The following is a 26,979-nucleotide window of genomic DNA, read 5'->3' as shown; positions in this document are numbered from 1 at the left end:
CCCAATGTGCTGCCTCAGCCAGTCTCTCACAACCAGCCCATTCATAAAACTGTGGTGCTGAAGTGTGTGTGTGTGTGTGTGTGTTTTGTGTGCGCATGTGCATAGTGTGTGGCTGTAGGTGGCCAGGATGCACGTGTTTCTGGAGAGAAATGACCCATTCAGTCGTGTATTCACATGTACGCACAAACTCGCGCACACACACACATTGAAGAAGAATCGTCCTCCCTGGGGGCGAACGGTACCCCTGCATATCTGTCAGTCACCTGGATGTTTCATTAGACTTGTTGCATAGCAGCTGTATTTTGGAAAGTCGAGAACACTGGCCTGCATATTTATTTTTGTTCAACTGGAGAGAGAGCAAAGAGAGGTAGGAGCTCGCCAATTCATGGTCCCTCTGCTCCAAATGGGGACTGATTGGGCCAGCTCTGAGCGAACCAGTGAGCAGGGGAACACAACAACACAAACAAGAGGGAAGGTCATAAATTCATGACGAGGCAGAACGCTTCCTACCGAAGAGACGAACTGCCGTGAGCATTTGCACTCAACTGCACTCTCTCTCTCTCTCTCTCTRTTTGTCTCTCGTTCTCTCTCTCRGTCTCCCATTTTCTCTCTAAAGGACTGGAACCGCATCTACAGCCACAACTTCCTATATAATTACTACAAGGTCCAAAACTAAACAATCGGCCCACACAGCTCTGAAATAGTTGGATTAGCTCACATCTTGGAACGCTCAACGTAGAGAAAGCAAAATGGTAGAAGGGTGAAAAGGAGAGAGAGGGGTGTCCAGAGTTATAATTCAGCTTAGTTTGTACAGAGACAGGAAGAGGGAGGGGTCAGATAATTCACTCAAAGAGAGGGGGGTCACAAAACGGGGTAACAGTACTGTAGCACTTTTTTATGAATGAGGACTAAGGGAGAGGGGGAGACGCTTCCGCTTACTTGCAGGAGAAAATATATGAATGGGACACATCTCTTGGGCTGCTCTCCGTCTAACAGAACATAAAGAACTACTTTCCACACGATTTTTATTTCAGTAACAACACATTTATCAATGGCATATTTGGTCTCAGACAATTCTAAAAATATTAAAAGGTGAAACTAAGGGGTCCCCCAGGGGTGGCGCAGTGGTCTAAGGCACTACATCGCCCAGAGACTCTGGGTTCGAGCCCAGGCTCTYTCGCAGCCGGCCGCGACCGGGAGGCCCATGGGGCGACGCACAATTGGCCTAGCGTTGTTTGGGMMTTTTTTTCTGMTTTTTTTCTCACCTTTATTTAACCAGGTAGGCAAATTGAGAACACGGTCTCATTTACAATTGCGACCTGGCCAAGATAAAGCAAAGCAGTTCGACACATACAACAACACATGGTTACACATGGAGTAAAACAAACATACAGTCAATAATACAGTGAAAAATAAGTCTATATACAATGTGAGCAAGTGAGGTGAGATAAGGGAGGTGAAGGCAAACAAAATATATATATAAATAAATAAAAATATAAAAAAAGGCCATGGTGGCGAAGCTAAATGACAAATACAGAAGTAAAAAAAAACACTGGAATGGTTGGTTTGCAGTGGAAGAAAGTGCAAAGTAGAGATAGAAATAATGGGGTGCAAAGGAGCAAAATAAATAAATGAATACAGTAGTAGAGTAGTTGTTTGGGCTAAATTATAGATGGGCTATGTACAGGTGCAGTAATCTATGAGCTGCTCTGACAGCTGGTGCTTAAAGCTAGTGAGGGAGATAAGTGTTTCCAGTTCAGAGATTTTTGTAGTTCGTCCAGTCATTGGCAGCAGAGAACTGGAAGGAGAGGCGGCCAAGGAAGAATTGGTTTGGGGGTGACCAGAGAGATATACCTGAATGGAGCGCGTGCTACAGGTAGGTGCTGCTATGGTGACCAGGAGCTGAGATAAGGGGGACTACCTAGCAGGGTCTTGTAGTAGACCTGGAGCCAGTGGGTTTGGACGAGTATGAAGCGAGGGCCAGCCAACGAGAGTGTACAGGTCGCAGTGGTGGGTAGTGTATGGGGCTTTGGTGACAAAACGGATGGCACTGTGATAGACTGCATCCAATTTATTGAGTAGGGTTTTGGAGGCTATTTGTAAATGACATCACCGAAGTCGAGGATTGGTAGGATGGTCAGTTTTACAAGGGTATGTTTGGCAGCATGAGTGAAGGATGCTTTGTTGGGAATAGGAAGCAATTCTAGATTTAACTTTGGATTGGAGATGTTTGATGTGAGTCTGGAAGGAGAGTTTACAGTCTAACCAGACACCTAGGTATTTGTAGTATGTCCACATATTCTAAGTCAGAGCCGTCCAGAGTAGTGATGTTGGACAGGGCGGGCGTGCAGGCAGCGATCGGTTGAAGAGCATGCATTTAGTTTTACTTGTATTTAGAGCAATTGGAGGCCACGGAAGAGAGATTGTATGGCATTGAAGCTCGCCTGGAGGGTTGTTTTAAAAACTCCAGAGCGAATTTGTAAGTCGCTCTGGATAGAGAGTTCGTCGCTAAATGACTTAAATGTAAATGTAAAATAGGGTGCAGGATTTTCACTTAGGGAAAATAGCGTGCGCAATTTCAACTTCGTGCTACTCATCCCCAGAATATAAGATATGCATATTATAGTAGATTTGGATAGAAAACACTCTGAAGTTCTAAAACTGTTTGAATCATATCTGTAAGTATAACAGAACTTATATAGCAGTCAAAACCTGAGGACTAACTTTTTTTTTTTAAGTTCCTGTATGTTCAATGGTTTGTTATGGGCAAACCAGAATTCGAATCACTATCACGTAGTTCCTACTGCTTCCACTGGATGTCGCCATTGTATGGAAAAAGGTTAAGGTTTTTCCTTAGTTACAGAGAAAGATATTGACCCGGAAGTGGAGTGACGTCGTGTGTTTATGTTTGAGAGTTGAGCAAGACTTGAAAAGTACCGTGAGTTTGTTGATATCCTGTATTGAAAACAGATTGACCAGTCTTCAATTTGATCGATTATTAACGTTACAAATAACTTAAGTTGTATTACAAAATACTTTGAAATGTTTTGGCAAAGTTTAGAGGTAATTTTTTAGATATTTGTCGTGATTTTGCGCAAATTGAACGCTGTTTTTCCTGCTACAACGGCGCCAAATAAATGGACAATTTGGATATATATGGACGGAATTAATCGAACTAAAGGACCATTTGTGATGTTTATGGGACATATTGGAGTGCCAACAAAAGAATCTCGTCAAAGGTAATGCATGTTTTATATTTTATTTCTGCGTTTTGAGTAGCGCGCATGGTTGAAATAGTCAAAACGAGAGTGTGCCATTGCACTATCATTCAGATAATAGCATCTTATGCTTTCGCCGAAAAGCCTTTTTGAAATCTGACATGTTGGCTGGATTCACAACGATGTAGCTTTAATTTGGTATCTTATATGTGTAATTTAATAAAGTTTGATTTTATAGAGTTTTTTTTAAATCTGGCGCTCTACATTTTAACAGGCTGTTGGGACGCAAGCGTCCGCGATCCAGAGAGGTTTTAACACAATGTCAAAAGAAGGGCCAGAAGTATACGATAGTGTCGTCTGCGTAGAGGTGGATCAGAGAATCACAGCAGCAAGAGCGACATCATTGATGTATACAGAGAAGAGAGTCGGTCCAAGAATTGAACCCTGTGGCACCCCATAGAGACTGCCAGAGGCCCGGACAACAGACCCTCCGATTTGACACACTGAACTCGATCAGAGAAGTAGTTGGTGAACCAGGCGAGGCAATCATTAGAAACCAAGGCTGTCGAGTCTGCCGATGAGGATGTGGTGATTGACAGAGTCAAAGCCTTGGCAGGTCAATGAATACGGCTGCACAGTTGTTTCCTATCGATGGCGGTTAAGATATCGTTTATGACCTTGCGCTGGCTGAGGTGCACCCATGACCAGCTCTGAAACCAGATTGCATAGCGGAGAAGGTATGGTGGATTCGAAATGGTCGGTAATCTGTTTGTTGACTTGGCTTTCGAAGAACTTAGAAAGGCAGGTAGGATAGATATAAGTCTGTAGCTGTTTGGGTCAAGAGTGTCCCCCCTTTGAAGAGGGGATAACGCGAGCTGCTTTCCAATCTTTGGGATACTCAGACGACACGAAAGAGAGGTTGAAAGGCTAGATAAAGGGGTGCAACAATTCAGCAGATAGTTTTAGAAGAAAGGGTCCAGATATCTAGCCCGGCTGATTTGCAAGGGTCCGAATTTGCATCTCTTTCAGAACATCAGCTGACTGTATTTGGGAGAAAGAGAAAGGGAGGCTTGGGCGAGTGAGCAGAGGGAGGCAGTGCTGTTGACCGGGTAGGGTAGCCAGGTGGAAAGCATGGCCAGCCGGAGAAAATGCTTATTGAAATTCTCAATTAAGTGGATATGTCGTGGTGACAGTGTTTCCTATCTTCAGTGCAGTTGGAAGCTGGGAGGAGGTGTTCTTATTCTCCATGGACTTTACAGTGTCCAGAACTTTTTTGAATTTGTGTTGCAGGAAGCAAATTTCTGCTTGAAAAAGCTAGCCTGGCTTTTCTAACTGCCTGTGTATATTGGTTTCTAGCTTCCCGAAAAGTTGCATATCACGGGGCTGTTCGATGCTAATGCAGAACGCCATAGGATGTTTCTGTTGGTTAAGGCAGTCAGGTCAGGAGAGAACCAAGGCTATATCTGTTCCTGGTTCTAAATTTCTTGAATGGGCACGCTTATCAAGATGGTGAGGAAGGCATTTAAAAAAATACCAGGCATCCTCTACTGACGGATGAGATCAATATCCTTCCAGGATACCTCGGCCAGGTCGATTAGAAAGGCCTGCTCGTGAAGTGTTTCAGGGAGCGTTTGACAGTGATGAGTGGAGGTCGTTTGACCGCTGACCCATCGGATGCAGGCAATGAGGCAGTGATCGCTGAGACTTGGTTGAAAACAGCAGAGGTGTATTTGGAGGGCAAGTTGGTTAGGATGATATCTATGAGTACCCTTTTTACGGAATTGGGGTGTACCTGGTAGGTTCATGATAATGTTGTGAGATTGGGGCATCAAGTTTAGATTGTAGGATGGCTGGGGTGTTTAGCATGTTCCAATTTAGGTCGCCTAGCAGCACGAGCTCTGAGATAGATGGGGGCAATCAGTTTCATATGGTGTCCAGAGCACAGCTGGGGCAGAGGGTGGTCTATAGCAGCGGCAACGGTGAGAGACTGTTTTTGAGAGGTGAATTTTTAAAGTAGAAGTTCAAATTGTTTGGGACAGACCTGGATAGTAAAACAGAACTTGCCACAATCTTTGCAGTAGATTGCAACACCGCCCCTTTGGCCGTTCTATCTTGTCTGAAAATCTTGTAGTTAGGGATGAAAATGTCAAATTTGGTGTTTCCTAAGCCAGGATTCAGACACGGCTAAAACATCCGGGTTGCAGAGTGTGCTAAAGCAGTGAACAAAACAAACTTAGGAGGAGGCTTCTAATGTTAACATCATGAAACCAAGGCTATTACGGTTACAGAAGTCATCAAAAGAGAGCGCCTGGGGAATAGGAGTGGAGCTAGGTACTGCAGGGCTGGATTCACCTCTACATCACCAGAGGAACAGAGGAAGAGTAGGATAAGGGTACGGCTAAAAGCTATGAGAATTGGTCGTCTAGAACGTCTAGAACAGAGAGTAAAAGGAGTTTCTGGGGCGATAAAATGCTTCAAGAGAATAATGTACAGACAAGGTATGGTAGGATGTGAATACAGTGGAGGTAGCGCTAAGAACCTTGGCGTGATCCTGGACAACACCCTGTCGTTCTCAACCAACATCAAGGCGGTGACCGTTCCTGTAGGTTCATGCTCTACAACATCGCAGAGTACGACCCTGCCTCACACAGGAAGCGGCGCAGGTCCTAATCCAGGCACTTGTCATCTCCCGTCTGGATTACTGCAACTCGCTGTTGGCTGGGCTCCCTGCCTGTGCGATTAACCCCTACAACTCATCCAGAACGCCGCAGCCCGTCTGGTGTTCAACCTTCCCAATTCTCTCACGTCACCCCGCTCCTCCGCTCTCTCCACTGGCTTCCAGTTGAAGCTCGCATTCGCTACAAGACCATGGTGCTTGCCTACGGAGCTGTGAGGGAACGGCACCTCCGTACCTTCAGGCTCTGATCAGGCCCTACACCCAAACAAGGGCACTGCGTTCATCCACCTCTGGCCTGCTCGCCTCCCTACCTCTGAGGAAGTACAGCTCCCGCTCAGCCCAGTCAAAACTGTTCGCTGCTCTGGCACATGGTGGAACAAACTCCCCACGACGCCAGGTCAGCGGAATCAATCACACCTTCCGAGACACCTGAAACCCCACCTCTTTAAGGAATACTAGGATAGGATAAGTAATCCTTCTAACCCCCCCCTTAGAGTTAGATGCACTATTGTAAAGTGGTTGTTCCACTGGACATCATAGGTGAATGCACCCAACTTGTAAGTCCTCTTGGATAAGAGGTCTGCTAAATGACTATAAATGTAAACCTAGGTATTGAGTGATGATGAGAGAGATATTGTCTCGAGAACATCATTGAAACCAGGTGATGTCATCGCATATGTGGGTGGTGGAACTGAAAGGTTGGATATGTTAGGAGCAGGGCTAGAGGCTCTACAGTGAATAAAGCCAATAAACACTAACCAGAACAGCAATGGACAAGGCATATTTACATTAAGGAGAGGCATGCTTAATCGAGTGATCAATAAGGGTCCAGTGAGTAGAGGTTGGTTGGGGTCACGGCGATCCAGACAGCTGGCCGGGTAGATGGCTATCGGTAGCAAGATAGCATAGGATGGAGGTCTATTTTTAGACACCTCGTGCGTTCTCGTCGGTAGATTAGTGGGGTTCCATGTGGCTAGGACGGGGATCAATCCAATTGGCAAAATAGATATAGTGACCCAAGAAAAATTGTCCGATATACTTATTCAGATAGCAGCCGATAAGACAGCTAACGATTAGCGGGCCCCAGATGAGCGTTCAGGTAACGTCGCGACGGAGGTGCCAGTTGMATAACTCCCTCGGGCAGATAACGTCGGCAGTCAGTCGAGAAGGCCCGGTGGGGCTCCGCATCTGCAGCAAAAAAAACCCGGGTCCGGATAGGTGACTGTAGCCCAGGAATGGCTGATGGAACTCCTCAGCTGGCTAGCTCCGGAATAATTTAAGTTTGTTTGGGTTAGGGATATCCTTGAGGGTTTGGCCGGTAGGGATATCCTTGTCTCATCGCGGGCGGGGTGCAGTGCACGCTGACCAGGTCGCTAGGTTTACGGTGTTTCCTCCGACACATTGGTGCGGCTGGCTTCCGGGTTGGATGCGCGCTGTGTTAAGAAGCAGTGGGGCTTGGTTGGGTTGTGTTTCGGAGGACGCATGGCTCTCAACCTTCCTCTCTTCCYAGCCCGTACGGGAGTTGTAGCGATGAGACAAGACTTTTACATGAGTCATTTTCTATTAAGGTATCTTTATTTTTACTCAAGTATGACAACTGAGTACTTTTTCCACCACTGGTAAGGAGGTAAACGACGTGTTTACATAACCTTCCCTCAGTGGAACTCTGGAGACAGAGCATGCTTGTTAGCTYTTATTGAGAGAAAAGGGAAAGAGATTACATAGATTTACCAGATGTGCAGGTATTGCACAATCACTTCTTGTCCCCCCCCCCATCTCCTTAATCTAGCATTCCAGAGTGTCCCAAAGTCTGGCGCTCTGTTTTCCCTCATCCCTCTCTCTCTCTCGTTCTCTCTCTTTCCCTCTATCTCCCTCTGTTTTCCACACCCATACAGGTAACAACCTGACTCAGAAAACAACTATGTTTGATTTGCTGTGGCGCCTTTTCAATACGGCTTCAATTATTTTTTGGCATAAGGGATTAGGACTTTGTTTGCCGGCTTTACGCTCTGTACTCTGAGATTCCCTAACACCTGTCACCTGTTTAGAACTATATTACAAGGCTGAAGAYCGATGAGTTTGATAGAATAATGCAAAATCGGGTATGGGAATAGAGGCCTTCATCAAACCCGCTGGGGGCTTCAATAGACTCACTTCAAGTCGCAACCACAAACATGTAGAAGAATATCTTTATGTCTATGGCAGCCTGTCAACWTGGAGCTTCCCATCAAATCATGTTGAATAGAGAGTCTTCTGGTCATTGAGTGTGAACAGCAGGTGCTAGCAGGAGCGCTGTCTGTCAACCTGAGCCCGTCTCGGCTCAGACTACTGTGTATAAGTGAGCTGCCTGTCAAAGTGAAGCCCCACTGACCCTACGGAGCATACCAAGGTCTACCATGGGCAGCAGGTTGACCGCCGATTGGTTGTGCTGGCCCGGGGTTAAGTAGACATGACCCTTGCATGCTCTAGGGTTCATCGCCGCTTCCTCGTTACCATTGTTGTCCCACAGACAGGAACAATATGTTTCACTGGGCATGTGTTACTGGGACAGTTGTCACTGTGGATAAATGGCACAGTGTTTACCCACAATAGCGGTTGGGTTTTGAACGGGGCCAGGGGGAACTCAATTGCTAAGTTTAAAATACACACAATAAAACTTCAGATTTATTCTCATGTTTAAATTATATTCAAAACATGTTCAAGTTAAGACTTAACCCATCAAAATTGCTATGTTAAGTTTGCGTCAAATTTGCTGTTAAATATATTATTTTCCCATTCGTCATATTGTATGAACTCACCCATAAGTCTATGAATGAGTTTGAATGAAAAAGGCACAGAGGACGCTGTTTGCAAAGCGCACACTCCCCTACTCTGAATCACCATTGTTTAAAAACACAACAAAAAGGGAAACCCATTCAAATAGCAGCCGCGCAGTTGTGTAGTATAGGAATTTGCTTTCCCCTCTTACACCTCAGACATACACAAAAGGGAGTCTTTGTACCTGGACTCTGAATGATCTTTTACTGGTTTCCTGGGCTGATCCATTCAGRTTTTCAAAACCATGCAAATGGATAGAGGAGGACAATGGTAGCATCCACATTCACCCATGATGAGTAGGTCATGTATTAAGTTTGTGTCTCAGAAATGCTTTTTCCCAGGCAAAGATTAATGTGACTTCGACAAATACAGTAGCTCCACCCAAGCCTCGAGCAGTTTCACAACCCAATGCTGACCCCGTATCTGAGTTCTCTCTATCTCTCACACACACACYCACGCACGCACGCACACACACACTAAACAAACACACACACATACACGCAAACACACACACAAAACAAACACGCAAACACAGAATTCTTAGATTTTACACTAATGCAATCTTTACTTACAGTTTTCGGTGTGGAAATCAGGAACAAACTGCTCGTCACTGTCAGGCACTTGAGCTGAAATCAGAAAAGAAAGAGAAACCGTTAGCACCATGTCATGGTTTGAGCAGAATGCTATAAGCCTATCAATTAACCTACTGTAGCTAGCCTTGGTGGTCTGCAATTTACCTAGACAGTGAGCACTACGCTAGCCTGTCTGACTATTTACATTGACCCCCCCCCTGTTTTTACACTGCTGCTACTCACTGTTTATTATCTATGCATAGCCACTTTACCCCTACCTACATGTACAAATTACCTTGACTAACCTGTACCACCGCACATTGACTCGGTACCCCCTGTATATWGCCTCGTTATTGCTATTTTATTGTTACTTTTCATTCGATTTTTTACTTTAGTTTATTTAGTAAATATTTTCTTAACTCTATTTCTTGAACTGTATTGTTGGTTAAGGGCTGGTAAGTTAGCATTTCACGGTAAGGTCTACACCTGCGCATMTTCCTATTAACTGAGCCAGTCTTGGTGCTTCATGCTGTCCAGCAGCCTTGCCAGTGTGGAAGCTCGGCTCACCCTGTCCATGGGCCTTGGCGTTCATGCTACTGGGCCTCGCCAGACTCTCTCCTTGGCCATGAAACTTGACTCACTACCTGGATCCAGCCAAGCGACCTTCACCTCCACACTTTCCAGCGTGCCAGCATTTTGCCAACACCACATAGTCAAGGGGGGAATGAAGCTTAGCTCCTTGTTTCATGTGGCATTCAACGTCTTGACGGCACAAACACTGATTTATTAGTTAACCCTTTGAGCTGCAGCTCGGGAGGGTTTAACCTCAAGTCATTGCCTTGACCTCAGTCAAACATCGTAACTGTGATTATTGACTGTGTTTTATTCTGGACTAATCAAAATAGGTGGAAAAGGAAGATAGTTCACTCAGGCCATTTATCATTGGGAAAAATGGTAAGTTCCGATCTGCTTAAGCATGTGGCTCTCCCATAGACACCAGTGCGATAGAAGCTGGGTCTGGTCTACTTAGTTCATTAACTAATGTAACCAGACAAAATGAGGGAGTGGGGTTTKTCACTTCCTCTTCTGCCTCTGGACTGATCTCAACTAGGGTCAGGAGCTTTTCCTGACCACATGAGCTGACCAGCAACATCTCAGGGTCCCTTCTGAAAACTTCAGACTGGCTTGTGAAGCTGTCTTTCGGTATGATGGACGACGCTCTGACTTGAGGCCTAACGATGGCAGCACAGGGTGATTCATGACCTTAAGAGGTGCACTTATAGTGGAGACAGGGTTACTGTCACTCACGTAGGCTAGCTATCGAACCAGACTGGTGATAGATGGATAAATACAGAGGTGGAGCTGGCTTTCCTTCCTCCCCCCATGTCCAAACATGTATGTCCGAACCCCGGTCAAAGAACCACAAAGATATCTTCAGCCCTCATTGACCTGATTGTGATTGTGTCAGGAAGACGTCAGTAACATGTAAATTGTGTGCATTTTSTGTACTTGTTTGTGTGTGCTTTTCATCACAGAGCAAAGACAGACTAAACAGGATATTTTAAACAAGGAAGGAAATCAGACTTCTTCTTTCGGTCTTACACCCAGTTTGTGAAGCTGGAGGACGTTCTTGGACAATATAGATGCTCTGCGGCCAGTGAAGTGTTCTGGAATTCGTCACCTGCTTTGAGGTGCGTTCAAAGGTCAAGCTGGAGGTGTTAGGAGGACGAGGAACTGAGAGAGAAGTTGGGGGAGCTGAGAACAAGTTTAGGTTAGCACTATTTAGGGTTAGATCTTGGTCACAATGCCACTATCTAGTAAGAATGAGTGATGTTTTGTTGAATAATTCAATCACAAAAACAGCAGAAATTATCCAAATGAATCCAAAAAACTGGACATGGTGAAATAAATATGAATCCATTCATACAAGATCTTAACTTGGAGTGAGTTTAATTTCCAATCTTATAATTGATATTATATTGAAATGAACCGGATCCTACCATCTAGGCCATAACATTCTGAATTGTCTTTATGCAAACCCAGCCCATTGGGTACAGGTGCAACGGGGCTTGGTAGTATTGCACTATCCTGTTTGCCAAGATGTTCAGATCCAAATACATTTCCGATATCAATTGTCTTCCCAAGCACTGGACATTGCACCACACAAACAGGTTAGGAAAGCCAGATTAGTAGACTGCCAACACCCAAAAGGGTGAAAAGGTCAAATTTACCCAGTGAGCCATGCATGAGCACACTGGCATCTGATTCGCTACATGCGGCTGAATGACCTAACCCTAAACCTCGCCTGCAGCCAGGGCTAGAAACCCTTACAACTAGCATCAGTCCAATTTGAAAGGTTCCTGCTTTTTCCATTGCTTTGGTCTTGCACTTACGCAACGGTATACTTAGGAAAAYTTGATGGTTATCATTAAATATTGAGACAACAATCTGTCCATAATGGCCAGCGAAAARAAAATTCCACCACATAGGAAGCACATATCCACTCTCCACTCTGAAATTGTTTAACATAACCAGAATAAGGAACATGAGATTGTATAGTATTATAGGAAACCAAATCTGAAGTTTAATTTACAATGAACATTAAAAAGTCTCTCAAATTGAAACTATGGAGTAAGAAAAATTACTTCCACTTTTTTCCCCTCAAAAACAGAGCAAGTCCATAGAACCCACAAAGAGATAGTGAGTAAGTGCCAGCGTCTGTGACATCACCCAGCCAAGTAAAGACCCGAAACTATCCGAAAGGTCCCCTCTCAGTTCATCCACCAGCTACCAGACCATAAAACCTGGCTCGGAAACCAAAACGGAGTGAAAAGAGAAAATAAGAACTTCAAAATCCACTTTCACGTATTTCTTCCCCTCTTCCTGTGAGGAGGAAACCGGATGATGGCGTCTTGGAGCATGTTCAGATAAATTACATTGATTTCTTATATAATACTGTGCCTTGTTGCTATACGGTAATATTATTACCCCCTTTTAACTTTGCAGTCTTTTGCCCTAAGGAGAGGGATAAAGCTGTTTTATGAGAAAGAGCAGAGGCCAATATTTAGTCCAGCAGACCAAACAATAAATCATTTCCACTAGTTTCAACATGTCTAAAATGGAACACGTTGGATCGAGCTCAGAAAGGGAAGAGAAAAAACCCCATTAAGGATGTCGGAGCGTCAGTGTGACTGGCTCGCAGACAAGAGCACAACCCCTGTGCTTAGGCAGACAGAGGGAGAGTGTGTGTGTGTGTGTGAGCGTGAACGCGCGTGTGTATCCGATTTGCTTCCAGGAACACCTCGTCAAAAGTCTTTGAGATGCAAGTCAGCACAAGACAGAAAGMGTGTTTATATGAGCACAGATGCATGTTTCCTTTTTTTCTTCCAGACACCTTGAATTACTTTTTTTTTCTCAATGGGAGATCCTGAGAGGATCGCAGAACTCTCAGTCATAAACGTAAAGGAAAACGACAAGACGAGACCAGCTCCTGAACTCTCTCTCTCTCTCAACTTTCCTGTCTCCCCTCTCCCTTTCTCCCGCTCTCTCTAGCAGAAAACTCCCTCCTGCTACGCGGGTGAATCCCTTGTAACCACAATCAGTCACAATGACAGGCCTGTAATTCATGTAAAAGGAAAGAGGAGTTCTGCCAGAAGAGCTCAAAAACAATATATTATTTAGGGTTAAAAAACACATGATAGTTACACCACCAACCTCCACCCAGGCAGCTCGGCTTTTTAATTCTCTCTTTGGCCCAGTGACCCTCTTCTTCTAGCCAATCTCTTAATGCAGTACAACAGCACCCCATATCTACTGCTATGCATGTTACCTTTATGGCTGACTGAATTCAAATAAAATGTCCATCAAAGGGATCAGACTTCGGAGTGGTTCTCATTGTTGTCCCTTTTATTGGTGTTGGCTTTGTCTTTGTCTGTGGAGCGTGGTGGTGTGAACTTGTCAGTTTGACGCTGCATGAGAATAGGCACCTAGGCCAAGATACAGTGAGACAATTGTTTGCCGGGCTTCATAAACAGTAGTTTTTCTTAAGAGGGAGGCCCATTTGACCTTTTTCACACTACCGTGCCGACCCCGAACCATACTGTGTTGCCTCGGGTATTTTCTTTTTACGTTGACCTTTCCAGCACAGTTCCAGCGTATATTTGACCCAGGTCTGCTCTAAATCACAGGGTATCAATTTGGCTGGTTTAAGATGGCAAACATTTCGTAGTCGGCTGCATTTCTGGTTTAGAGATTGCTAACCCGTTACATATTGCCTTGCCACTTCTGGGCCCCAGATTGACCAAACATTACCAAACAAGCGTGAGTCATTCCTCGGGTTTTGTTGTCCCGTCTTAACATATAATTGCTTCTTCAGAGCGTACGTCACGTTGTACTTTTAAACTCCACACTGCTGACAATTGCTGCCTGGGTCCATTTCATCGCTATGTGCGTTAAGGGACAGGGGCTTAACATGCTGCTTGTTTGCATTGGCTGGGCGTATTGGCACGCGAGCATACTACATGCCAGCATGGCCAAAATAGGGCATGTTTACAGCTAATCATGTCCTGTCTATGTTCACAAAGGACATTTTTTTCTGTCACCAATGGCCATGTGTATTGCATCAGCATGTTTTAACTCCCCGAGGGTTRCTTCACTTCCTAAACGTCCTCGTTTTACTGTAAGAAACAAAGTCTTGGTACTTCACCCTGTGTACTGTGTGTCTAGCACACAATATTAGGCCTTTCCTGGTGTAGCCTGATGACTATTTGGTYCACATAACTTATATACCAATTCATTGCAATTATCATACTGTAGATTATTTCAGTCCCACTCTACATTAATACATCTGTAGAAATTGAATACATATACTTCTGGAGAAATGAGCTCTATCATGACCAAGAATTGTTTGAAGCCATTGCTGCTTAGTGGTGGTATGACAGATTTATAAGCATAGTTTAAGTATTTTATCCAAGTGTTCTCATCAACCAAGAAGTCATTAACTGAGKAATTGGGATCAAACCCACCCACTCACACACACAACTATATCAATAGACGTTGTTARGGACCATTTCCATGTTCATATCTGTCTGACCAAGGCTGGTCCTCCAGGGTATCAATACGACTAATGTTCAATAGATCAAATGCATATTTTAACATAGTATCTTGCATGTAGAAATATTGTTGACATTTCCCCGTTTATGTTGGTATTTTGCCATACCACTCATATGTTTTCATCATTGCCTATGCCACTGAAACATACACAATTAATACTTTAAAAAAACACATTACCTTCAGTGAGCCATGTCTCCTGAAGTTGGCTTAAATCCTGAAAGAGGTCTAAACACACACACACACACACACACACACACAGCACACACCACAGCACACACACCACACACACACACACACACACACACACACACACACACACACACACACACACACACACACACACACACACACACAACACATGAATACAACAGAACAACAAGGTCAAAGATCATTAGGCACATGTCATGTCAGCTAGTTCAGGTTTAGACAAGTTAAGACATATTTATCAATCCATAAATAGAAGTGATACATCTGCTTGCCGGATTGGTAGGCAAAGCATTGACGAGGTAAACGTGTCATGCAAAGGGACTTTAGGCCATTACGAGCTTCCTTCAGAGTTCTAACTTTACCTTCAGATTCCTGAGGGGGTAATTCCGTGTCCATGTATTTCCTTTTCGCTGCCATCAACAGTCTATTTAGGGGTCCATTTCCTTGTGACTTCTGCAAAGCATCAGAAATATTACAGAACTGGAAAATACAATCAAACATGTAGTACACCCTTTGATGTCACAGGCTACATAGAACATGCCCACTGTCACTAATTGGTTTAGTTAATTCGTCAATATGGCTATAAATACTAAAATAAGTACGTATTACATTATAATTTGGATATTACAAGGCTATTATTTTTCTTATTATCAGTAGCCTAATTATTATKATTATTATCATTATAGTTGTAACTTTCTGTGTTTTTATTTTTTTCTTATAATTTCAGACAAAAAAAATTATATACCACAACAGAAAAACAATGCTGGTTGTCTCTGTGAATTGCAATAGTGATGCAACTCAAACGCGCTTTATCGTTCCATTTGCCCTCTCAAATTGTTAGCCCATTTTCGGTGTTACACTGTCAACATCTCCTGTCTAGAGACAAGAAATATGTTAATAAACAGTGTAAAATAAAAGCTGTCATTTATATTATTTAGTTCAAAAAATCGTGCAGACCTTTTGATAGTTTAGAACCGAACTGAAAATAGTTTTCATCGCGCACATAGTTGCTTCAAATAAATCGCATGCAACGGGCGATCGAAAGAGAAAGCCCGGTAACCAAGTCCTAAAAATGAGTACAGCATAATAAAATACATGACTTTATACATACGTACATTTGCTAAAGTGTAAGGCACTTGCTGGTCCAAATATCCATCCATTTTATAATCCATCCGTTAACCGTTTGTGATCATTTAGGCTGAGTTGAATGTGATCCACGCAGCCTGCAGGGAGAGAGGGACAAGGGGGAGCGATAGTTGTGAATGGAGCTGGGAGAAAGCTGCATACCTAATGAGCTCCATTCACAAAAAAATGCAGAGAGGGGAAGCTATGGCGAGCGATTACCCAGCGGGCTGGTGCCATTTACCGCTAGCTAGACTGTAGTCTGTGGTTCGGGATAGACAGTCATCAGATACCGCACAAAATTAACTCAATAAACAAGCCTATGCAATGTGCCATTTGCTCTTCTATAGTTATAATATGTTATTTGAAATGTGGCTCATATAGGTTTTTGTCGGCTAAATAGAATAATCATGTAGAATTTGCAGTTGTAAAATCGTCAGGCAAACCAATAAATTGTGATGTTATAGGACATGCACGTATAAAACTACAATAGACAAATTGTATAGGCTTTTCTTACTAAAAAGTATAGTCCTTTCTTACTAAAAAGTATAGGCCTATACTTTCTATTTAGGCTACATCAATGCCCAGAGAGAAAATGGAACCGTGGATAATGTGAAAAGAAACAGATGTCGCGTCTCAACTGTATGGGCTACAGAGGGCAACTAAATAACTGTTTTAACCTCACCTTGCTTATAATAGTCAACAATAAGAAAATGAAAAGCTTAATGCGTGTGTTATAAGCATGGGACAGAAATGCCCCAAAAAACAATGTTGTCAATTCTTTTCCAGACTTGAGTGTTGATTTGGACTACGTAGACTTGCTTTTCTTGCTCTCTGTCGCTCGCTTGGTCAAATGACTTGGTGATTCGTGGATTTCCTCTTTCAAGGGCTCGAATTTCTTCCTTTGTCTTAATGAATGACCTGACTTATGAATGAAATCTAGGCTCTCTCTTTGAACCAATCCGCTATGAGACTGTCTGGGTCCCTAGCAACCATGGGCGGAGTTAGAAAAGCAGTAGCCAATCAGAGTTTGGGACTCAAAGAGTCTTTACACTAGGTTTTCCAGTTGTTTTTCATTCACAAAGCCAGAGAGGGGGAAAGTTAGAAAAAAAACGTCCATTCATAAAAACCTGCCCTCGCTTGAATGTCCCAACTTGTTTCTCCCTACCTGCCCAGACTCTGTCAAATAAGTTAGTTTGTTTACCTTCTTACACTTCTTCTCCTCACTTATAATGACTACATAACATGTTTTATGTCATGTACAACTAGCAATTACTTTGTTCACTGACGGAGTCAGAGGTTGGCTATTTGAAACACCTTCTGAATATAAATTACATGAAATGTCACAGGTAGCTTTTAAACCAAACAAACTGAGGGAAAAGGTTACTATCTCGTTATTATGTTTTATGACGATAAACCAATTACATCCTATTCTGTGCCATTCTATCACATGCACTCTAAAATGAAAAAACTGGGTTGAAAAGCAAGCTTTCTGTGGTTTCAAGTGGTTGTTTCTTTCTGAAACTAATGGAGATGTTTCATTTTACTCAAAGTACACATACTTCATTTCCAAAAGATACACTAATAGCCATGTACTGTATGTTTGCCTGAGTCTAATAGCTGGCTCAGCAGGTTTAAGAATAMTCTACACAGAGCTAAAATAGATGCTATAAAGCTTTCTGTAGGAGGTACTAGATGGAACCTGGTAGATAAGAGTGCTTTTTGATAAAAGGGGGCTTTGTTTGCAGGGTAAAATATGACTGTTTTTCTGCCCGTACTTCAATAGTGCTTGTTGTGAACAGAGACGGGGAAGCAGAAGTGGGGAAGACAGAGAGAGAGATGGGGGGAGGAGGGGTCTCCTCCCTGTTTGAAGGAGGTGGGGATGGTCTAGTGTGGAAGGCTCGTCCCCAACACCGCTGTCCACTTCCCTCTCTCCCTCTCGTCTTCTTTCTGGAGGTCTATCAGCCCTTCCTCTCCTCCCTCCTCCTCCCTCTGTCCTGATAAGTSTGACGGTGACTGATAAACCCCTGAAGCTTCCTGAAGACCCACGGACATCACAGTACTGGAAAAGTATGAATACCTTTCTGCTGTTTTTAATACAAAATAGCTCACAACCCCACCAGTATTGTTGAAAATGCTCAATAGGGCAATGATGATGTCCTGAAGTAGTGTGCTTGTAAAACGTTTATTTTTATTGCCCTTTATTCGCCTTTATTTAGGTTTGTTTTTACCAATCTTTATTAATTCAAGCAGTTCCTGGCCATGTATTTTTATTGTGTCTATGAGACAGCTTGCCCTGGGTCGCATCAGTGGCTCCATGGTGGGGCAGGTTGCCCCTACCCCCACTGGGAATCTAATGAGTTCCCATACCAGAGACGAGCCATGTGGGCTACTCAAGAGATCTCTGACAATATCGTACCCCTCACCCCATATATCCGCTTTTCCTTGATCATATGTCAAGGAGTAATTTATGTTATTGTGTAATAATAAACATAATATCTACACATGTTACATTCATAATTCCTTAGAGTTGACGCTAAGCATTTACGATTTAAATTAAGATTATTATTAACCATTTATTTGTACTATCCTTCATTCTTCAATCTCCATTCTCCCCCAAAATAGTGACGAATTTAATAACGCTACATTTAGAATGGTTAATCTAAAACATAATGCACATGAGGATGCCCATTCATTGAGATGACCTGTGCACAACATCCATGGTTCCATGGCCATTAAAACAAACAGGACATATTCTCTCAGGCAGTGGGCAGAGGCCAGACAAGACAGGCAGCCCTGGTTGTTTGCAGTGGGGACAGGCTTTCGATGAAGAGCAGCTTGCTCTCACGTGCCATATCAACTGGAAGATGATTCCCAGTCCAAACAGTGGCCGTGTGAAAAGAGGTGCAGCCTGGCCTGGGTGAGTGTGTGTGTGAGGAAGGAAGTGTGTGTGTGAAGTGTGTGTGTGCTACTAAAAATACGGGTTACTTATTTGGCTTTTGACTTATCGCACATCCTTTTCTGCCAGGCTGCCAAATTTGGATCCAGGCTGCCCTCCCCAAACATTATGTTCTGACTGCCTGAGACCAGGGCGCCTATTCRGAGTCCAGGAAAGGACTCCAGGACTTCCTCTATCCTCCTGGACAGCAAACAATGCACACCTGAAAATAACTCAAGAAAAAGCTGAGCCAATTCTGTTAATTAAGGCCAAGAGGTCAGAACATTTCATACACATCAGGGTTCTGAACCCACATCCTTCAGAGTTGTGCTTTTTCTCAGACAGGTCTGTAGAGTCACTGCCTGCCGCTGTCTGTTCAATAAAACTGTCTTCATCAGACAGGCACTTGTCCTGTTTTGAATACACCTGAGTAATAAACAGATTTTCCCCAAATCCAGAAGGGAGTGAGAGTTACTTGCAGTAAACTTTCTCTAATATGAACAGTTTTAAGTCATGAGTTGGCGCAGTGGCTGATTAACGTCCCCTGGCTCGGTCTTGGTGCATGGGGTCGTCGCTGGCTGCTGGCTTAGACCGCGACACATAAAGTGATTTCCCTCCGCCACCCCTGTGGAATGCCTAGCACTGCAGTTCACACAGACCCCAAGACAGGCTCAYCTCAGCCTGCCTCCCCCACAAAAACAGATTATCTTTAACTGCTGTGTGACTCTGTGTGTGCGTGCGCGCGCGTGCTTTGTACCCTCCGGTGGCCTATTATTCATTGCCCCAGGACATAGCGCCGTTGCTGGGATGCCTCCTTGTGTATAGGCACAGCCAGGAAATGTCATCGTTGGCATCTGAGGGAGGACTAGTGCGCCAACCCAAGTGTGCTCTCAGCACCTGCAGCCTCAGTCCCCTGCCACAGACACTGGCTCGCTTGTTTGTCAACCCCACCATCCATGCCCCACCAAAGTCAGCCTGTCTAGCCTCCACTGCCTTATGAAAGATCAATCGGGTGAACAACAATAGTCTCTTCGTTTATGGGGGTGTTTTTCTGATGCCGCCTGAAAGTCTGCATGCAGCTGCACTGGCCTGCTGACACTCCAAACAAGACACAAAGCAAACCCCCCTTTATATACAGTTTTAGACCGGCCCGCTCCGGTTTTCTCCTCAACACAAGATTCTTCATCAGGAGCCCATAGAGAAGAGCTGGGACTGGGAGAAGTTATTTTGTTCTAGCGTGGGATGGCTCTGATGAAGAGACATAGAGGAGCCTTGTTGCTGTCTCTGTCACTGTGTAAACACTCTATTGTCACTCGACTCGCCCACATTTTCATTTATATCCCATTTTCCACTTCATTTCCATGCTACTTTTGGGACAAAACAAAATCCCATGTACTTCTACTATGGTAATCCATCTGTATCATCTAGGCGCATGGGGYAAAGCCAATGGTTTGGCTTTGGGGCCTGCGCTGTGCCTCATCATCACTGTTTCAGTCTAATCAAAATGCTATATGGACAGAAGGACTATTCAGTAGTGTGGATATTTTGGGGTGACCAAATATATATATATCTTTGTCTTGTTGGGGGGGTGGGCTACATGCACAATACATAAATGTATATAATTTAATAGTTAGCTCGCATCCACCCATGGAGCTGCTACTCAAAAAGAAGAATACATAATCATGTTTTAAAAAGGAACACAACTACAAAGCATTGATCACCATGATCATGACACAGAGCCAAAAAGTAACAATACATTTAGAAAAAAGAAAAAAAAGAAAAGAGAATTGAGGCTCCACCCACAACCTCCCACCTCATTTCCCCAACCCCACCCATCCAACGTCTTCCTCCAACCACAATCTCCCAACCCTACAGATCCTGGTTCAACCCCGGGCTGTATCACAACCGGCCGTGATCGGGAGTCCCATTGGGTGGCGCACAATTGGTCCTGCGTRGTRCGGGTTAGGGGAGGGTTTTGCTGGGGTAGGCCATTATTGTAAAATAAGAATTTGTTCTTAATTAACTTGCCTAGTTAAATAAAGGTTAAATAAAATAAATAAATAAAAKCCCATTTCCCTAACCCCACCCATCCAACGTCTTCCTCCAACCACAACCTTCCACCCCACTTCCCCAACCCCACCCAMCCGACGACTTCCTCCCACCCCCCCACCCGGAAACCATGTTTTCCATCCCTTCCCACGCCCCTAGCAACTAGKGTTGCTTGTTAGTCCCCCCCTCCCACAACCACRGCTTCCCCATGGACCTGAACAKAGAAAGACAGGAATAATATGAAAAAAGGTACATATATCTTTTTTTTTGTATGTGTTGGGCTTCATAGATTATTCTTTACACAGTCATATATATATATATATATATATATATATATATATATATATATATGTCCAGGCCTCAATTGTTCCTTGACTAGCACCATTCATTCTCGCCGTCAATCGTTTTAACGTTACAACTTCTAATTGCAACTGTATCCACTGGTGAATTAGGAGAGAGTGAGGTGATTGCCATCTAAGAGCCACCAACTGTTTTTGCAGCAGTACTGCTGGCAGGCAGCAATCTACTCTGATTGATTGAGAGATTCAAAGAGCTATCATAGTTAATTAACATAATAGATGCAAAGCACAGAATATTTACATTCATGCACTTGGAAATTAATTTGATATATGTTGTCCCAGAAGCATTTAACAGCACGGCACTCCCACATCACATGAAGGAATGTGCCTACCTGATTTAGGGGACACAGTAAACAGTTGAGAGTTGGGACCAATTTCATCGTAAAACGTTTCCTTGGTGCTCAATACAGTCTCGGAACAAACTTAAAATTTATAAATTGATGGTTCGAATGATGGGATGCCAAGGTGATATTTTTCCATATTCTGTTAATGTGGAATGTTTATCATGAATTTGAAAGCAAAGAAATGAAGGAATGTTCCCTATCTGATTTGGGTGACACAGTGAACAGTTGGGAATTGGGGTCAAATTCATCGTAAAAACATTTACTTGGTGTTAAATACAGTCTGTGAACAAACTTAAAATATATAATTTGATGGTTTGGATTACAGGAGGCCAAGGTCATTTTTTCCATATTCTGTTATTGTAGAATGTGTATCATACATTTTAAAMCAAAGAAATTAGTAAGGTACAGTAAATCCCTGCTGGACTCTTTCTACTTTCATCGCTACTCAGACAGTCATCAAAGCTCTACGCTATTGCATGCTGGGAAGAGAAGAGACTTCTCACTAATTCAATGTCTCAGAGTTAACCAGTCATCTCACCCACCCTCGCCTCTTCTCTCTTCCTAAATCACATTTTTGAGGTTTCATGGCTTCGCAACACTCCGTTGCTCTGATTTCACAAGGGAGCKTCGCTAATTCAGTCAAAATCCTTGTTGTAATTCATTTGGCTCGTTATAAACAATGCCCCGAGACCCCTCAAAACGACTCAGGCCTGTGTTGGGATTCCAAACAACTGTCCGGTAGTGTTTAGTTTTGGTTCATCCGGTTTAGGCCGACCTCATAACACAAGGTCACTCAGCTTGACCGAAAATGTAATGTACGACAGAGCAGTCTCATAAAGTTGATWAAACTGGATTGTCAAGAAATAGTTCTGGCTTGGACTATTGCAGCTGGTAGTTTTTAGTTTCTTCATACTGTATATTTTACTGTAGTTCATGTTGTCTATATTCTCTATGTTTATGCAACTTGATATCCCATGTTTGTTAGATAGCCACTCTTAGGAAAACAGAGGTATGGACTCAAGCAAAGCAGCTATGCTCAATCTAACATCCTGTATGCATMCGTATGACGTCAGTATGTACAGAGCCTTCAGAAAGAACTCTTAGAACACTTATTCCACATTTTGTTGTGTTACAGCCTGAATTCAACATTTATTAAATACATTTTACTCACCAATCTACACACAATACCACACATTGAAAACATGCTTTTTGAAATTTTTGCTAATTTATTAGAAAGGAAATACATATATCTAATTTACATAAGTATTCACACCCCTGAGTCAATACTTTGTAGAAGTACCTTTGGCAGTMATTACAGCTTTGAGTCCTCTTGGGTATGTCTGTATCAGCTTTGCACATCTGGATTTGGGGATTTTCTCCCATTCTTCCTTGCAGATTTTCTCAAGCTCTATTAAGTTAAATGGGGAGCAGTGTTGAGCAGCAATCTTCAAGTCTTTCCACATATTTTCAATGGGATTGAAGTCTGGGCTTTGGCTGAGCCAATCAAGGACTTTCACATTCTTGTTCTGAAGCCATTCCAGTGTTGCTTTGGCTGTACGCTTGTGTTCATCGTCTTGTTAGAATGTGAATCTTCACCCCAGTCTAAGGCTGTTTGCACTTTGAAGCAGGTTCTCGTCAAGGATTTGCCTGCATTTGGCTTGATTCATTGTTGCCTCTAGCCTTACCAGTCTCCCAGTCCCTGCCGCTGAAAAGCATCCCCATAGCATGATGCTGCCACCACCATGCTTGTGCCTGGTTTTCTCAAGACACCTTGCATTCAGGCCAAAGTGATACATTTTTGTCTCATCAGAACACATACTTTTTTGCCTTACGCTCAGTCTTCCACGTGCCTTTTTGCTAACTCCAAGGGTGCTGTTATGTGCCTTTTTCTCAGGAGTGGCTTCCGTCTGGCCACTCTCGCAAAAAGCCCAGATTGGTGAAGTACTGTAGAGACTGTTGTCCTTCTGGCAGGTTCTCTCATCTCAGCCAATGAACTCTGTAGTTCTGTCAGAGTGGTCATTGGGTTCTTGGTCATAAGGGCACAAGGCGAGACCCAGATGCAGACACGGGAGGCAGATGGCTTGAGTCTTGATATTTATTAAATAATCCAAAAGGGGTAGGCAAGAGAATGGTCGTGGACAGGCAAAAGGTCAAAACCAGTTCAGAGTCCAGGAGGTACAGAGTGGCAGGCAGGCTCGAGGTCAGGGCAGGCAGAATGGTCAGGCAGGCTGGTACAGAGTCCAGAAAACAGGCAAGGGTCAAAAACCGGGAGGACTAGCAAAAGAGAATAGAAGCAGGAGTACGGGAAACCCACTGGTTGACTTGAAAAGCATACAAGACGAACTGGCACAGAGAGACAGGAAACACAGGGATATATACACCAGGGATAATAAGCAACACCTGGAGGGGATTGAGACAATCAAAAGACAGGTGAAACAGATCAGGGTGTGACACAAGGAGAATCAAAGAAAATTGGATGCACCTGWGCTCAATGTGGAGTGTCATKGCYAAGGGACGTGAATACTTAGATATTTCTGTATTTCATTTTTCAATAAATTTGCTAAAAAATCMAAACAGATTCAGGGAATGATACCTTTTTATATTCAGGAGCKTCTGAGTGGAATAGTCTGCCTCGGTCTGTTAAAACTATTCCCACTTGGTGTAGCTTTAAAAGGAAGGTGAAATCCTGGTTTATGGATAGTGTGTGCCTCTGTGAGAATTCCCTCCTAGCCCATTGATGACCAAATAGCGTTCCTTTATGTATAGTATGTATACGTTTTTGGGGTATTTATGACAAAATAACCAAATTGACCTGCCATTTTAGCTTCTGTTTTTTTATCCTTCCGCATACACTACATCASCATAAGTATGTGAGCACCCCTTCAAATGAGTGGATTCAGCTATTTCAGCCACACCCGTTGCTGACAGGTGTATAAAATCGAGCACACAGCCTTGCAATCTCCATAGACAAACATTGGCAGTAGAATGACCTTACTGAAGATCTCAGTGACTTTCAACGTGGCACTGTCATAGGATGCCACCTTCCAAAAAGTCAGTTCGTCAAATTTCTGCCCTGCTAGAGCTGCCCCGTCATCTGTAAGTGCTGTTATTGTGAGGTGGAAACGCTCAGGAGCAACAATGGCTCAGCCCCGAAGTGGTAGGCCACACAAGCTCACAGAAGGGAAACGCCCGAGTGCTGAAGTACGTAGCGAGTAAAAATCGTCTGTCAACACTCACTATCGAGTTCCAAACTGCCTCTGGAAGCAATATCAGCACAAGAACTGTTTGTCGGAAGCTTCATGAAATGGGTTTCCATGGCCGAGCAGCTGAACACAAGCCTAAGATCACAATGCCAAGCGTCGGCTGGACTCTGGAGCAGTGGYAATGGCGTTCTCTGGAGTGCTGTATCACGGTTCACCATTTGGCAGTCCGACGGATGAATCTGGGTTTGGCGGATGCCAGGAGAACGCTACCTGCCCCAATATATAGTGCTAACTGTAAAGTTTGGTGGAGGACGAATAATGGTCTGGGGCTAGGCCCCTTAGATCCAGTGAAGGCAAATCTTAACGCTAAAGCATACAATGACATTTTAGAAAATTCTGTGCTTCCAGCTCTGTGGCAACAGTTTGGGGAAGGCCCATTCCTGTTTCAGCATGACAATGCCCCCGTGCACAAAGCGAGGTCCATACAGAAATGGTRTGTCAAGATTGGTGTGGAAGAACTTGACTGGCCTTTACCTCAACCCCATCGAACACRTTTGGYATGACTTGGAACGCCAGGCCTAATCTCTCAGCTTCTATCTCAAGGCCATCAGACTGTTAAATAGTCYTCACTAGCACAGAGAGGCTGCAGCCTACATACACATACTTGAAATCATTGGTCACTTTAAGAAATGGAACATTAGTCACTTTTAATAATGTCACTTTAATAATGTTTACATATCTTGCATTACTCATCTCATATGTATATACTCTATTCTATACTATCAACTGTATCTTAGTCTATGCCGCTCTGACATTGCTCATCCATAAATMTATATATTCTTAATTCCATTCCTTTACTTAGATTTGTGTATATTAGGTATCTGTTGTGGAATTGTTAGATATTACTTGTTAGATATTGCCGCACTGTCGGGAACCAGAAGCACAACCATTTCGCTACACCCACAATAACATCTGCTAAACACGTGTATGTGACCAATAAAATTTGATTTGATATCAGTGCCCGACCTCACTAATGCTCTTGTGGGTGAATGGAAGCAAGTCCCCACAGCAATGTTCCAACATCTAGTGGAAGCCTTCCTTGAAGAGTGGAGGCTGTTATAGCAGCAAAGGGGGGACCAACTCCATACTAATTTTTATGGTTTTAGAATGAGATGTTCGATGAGCAGGTGTCCGCATACTTTTGGTCATGTAGTGGATATCAAACTTGCAAAGGGCTATCATGAAAGAGGACCACAATGGAAATAATTCGTAGACTTTTTTTGTTTACCCTCTARGATTCTTAATCAAGTGCATCATTTTGTACGTGTACTTGATTCATTTGTATGTGTGACATTTCATGTGGCATGAAATCAAATAAATATGGCGATACAGTATGTGAACATATCAAAGTTAAACACACCTTCCTATCAGTTAAATGCTCTTATGAATCTTATGACCACACGATCAACCTCCACAACATTATTATATTCTGTATTTTTTGGCTTTCGGGCCCCCGGAGGTCAGGTTTCCCAGATAGCACATGAACACATCATTTTCTATTTTTTTGAATGACAGGTTTTTAGCTTTAAAACTGCAACATTTTCTCACAGCCTCATGGCAAACCGTGTAGAATAGTAGGAAATTATCTCAGGGATTCTAAAAAAGTCGGGACAATCCTTACCCGGTTTATTTTTATAGTTGGAAAAAAAGGATTATGATGCATTATTTGACTTTAAAATGTACATTTAGTAGAATTTTATAGGGGAAAATATTTGTTTTGGGAATTTTCTAAATACAGTATATTCAAGATTTTTCATTTCCACATTGTCTCTATACCTTGAAATGCCCTTGCCRGGAGCAAAGGATCACAATTTCAAACTCTCCCAAAAATGTAGTTTCTTGCAATAGCCCTCTGTGTAACGRTCATCGTCGGTGGAAGGAAGAGTGGACCAAAGCGCAGCGTGGAAAGTGTTCATGATATTTATTACAAGAAACACTCAAACAAAAATAACAAATCCAAAAACAAACGCGAACAGTTCCYTCAAGCACAGACACTAAACAGAAAATAACACCCCACAAAACCCAAARGGAAAATCACAGCTTATATATGATCCCCAATCAGAGACAACGATAGACAGCTGCCTCTGATTGGGAACCACACTKGGCAAAACAACAAAGAAATAGAAAACATAGATTTTCCCACCCGAGTCACACCCTGACCCAACCAAACATAGASAATATAAAGGATCTCTAAGGTCAGGGCGTGACACTCTGTGACTTTAAATAATAGATCTCTCAAAACTTTGATTCCTAATAGATGTGTACAGAGATTTGGTCAACTCCTTCAGATTTGTCTAAAAT

At 43.3% G+C, this 26,979-nt stretch overlaps 1 protein-coding gene across 4 annotated transcripts in view; it reads right to left on the bottom strand.

Moving 5' to 3' along the window:
- The window catches only part of LOC111978447 (ETS translocation variant 4), a 35,147-nt gene extending 18,520 nt beyond the window's left edge, over positions 1-16,627 (bottom strand). Inside the window, exons 1-5 of one of the 4 annotated variants that reach the window (XM_024008518.2) lie at positions 16,411-16,627; positions 15,719-15,826; positions 14,966-15,056; positions 14,574-14,621; positions 9,285-9,338 (exon numbers count right to left, since the gene is read on the bottom strand). In XM_024008518.2, coding sequence (XP_023864286.1) covers positions 9,285-9,338; positions 14,574-14,621; positions 14,966-15,056; positions 15,719-15,775 — 250 coding nt within the window. In that variant the 5' untranslated portion in view covers positions 15,776-15,826; positions 16,411-16,627. Of the gene's footprint in view, positions 1-8,896; positions 9,021-9,284; positions 9,339-14,573; positions 14,622-14,965; positions 15,057-15,348; positions 15,480-15,718; positions 15,891-16,410 lie in introns of those variants that run through there. The other 3 variants (XM_024008519.2, XM_024008517.2, XM_070448280.1) reach the window with 3 other exon arrangements.
- Positions 16,628-26,979: the final 10,352 nt, after the last annotated feature.

The sequence above is a fragment of the Salvelinus sp. IW2-2015 genome, linkage group LG18, assembly GCF_002910315.2.
Source record: "Salvelinus sp. IW2-2015 linkage group LG18, ASM291031v2, whole genome shotgun sequence".
Classification (NCBI taxonomy): Eukaryota; Metazoa; Chordata; class Actinopteri; order Salmoniformes; family Salmonidae; genus Salvelinus; species Salvelinus sp. IW2-2015.
Note: the sequence above shows the minus strand (reverse complement) of the source record. Positions and strands in the feature narration are given on the sequence as shown.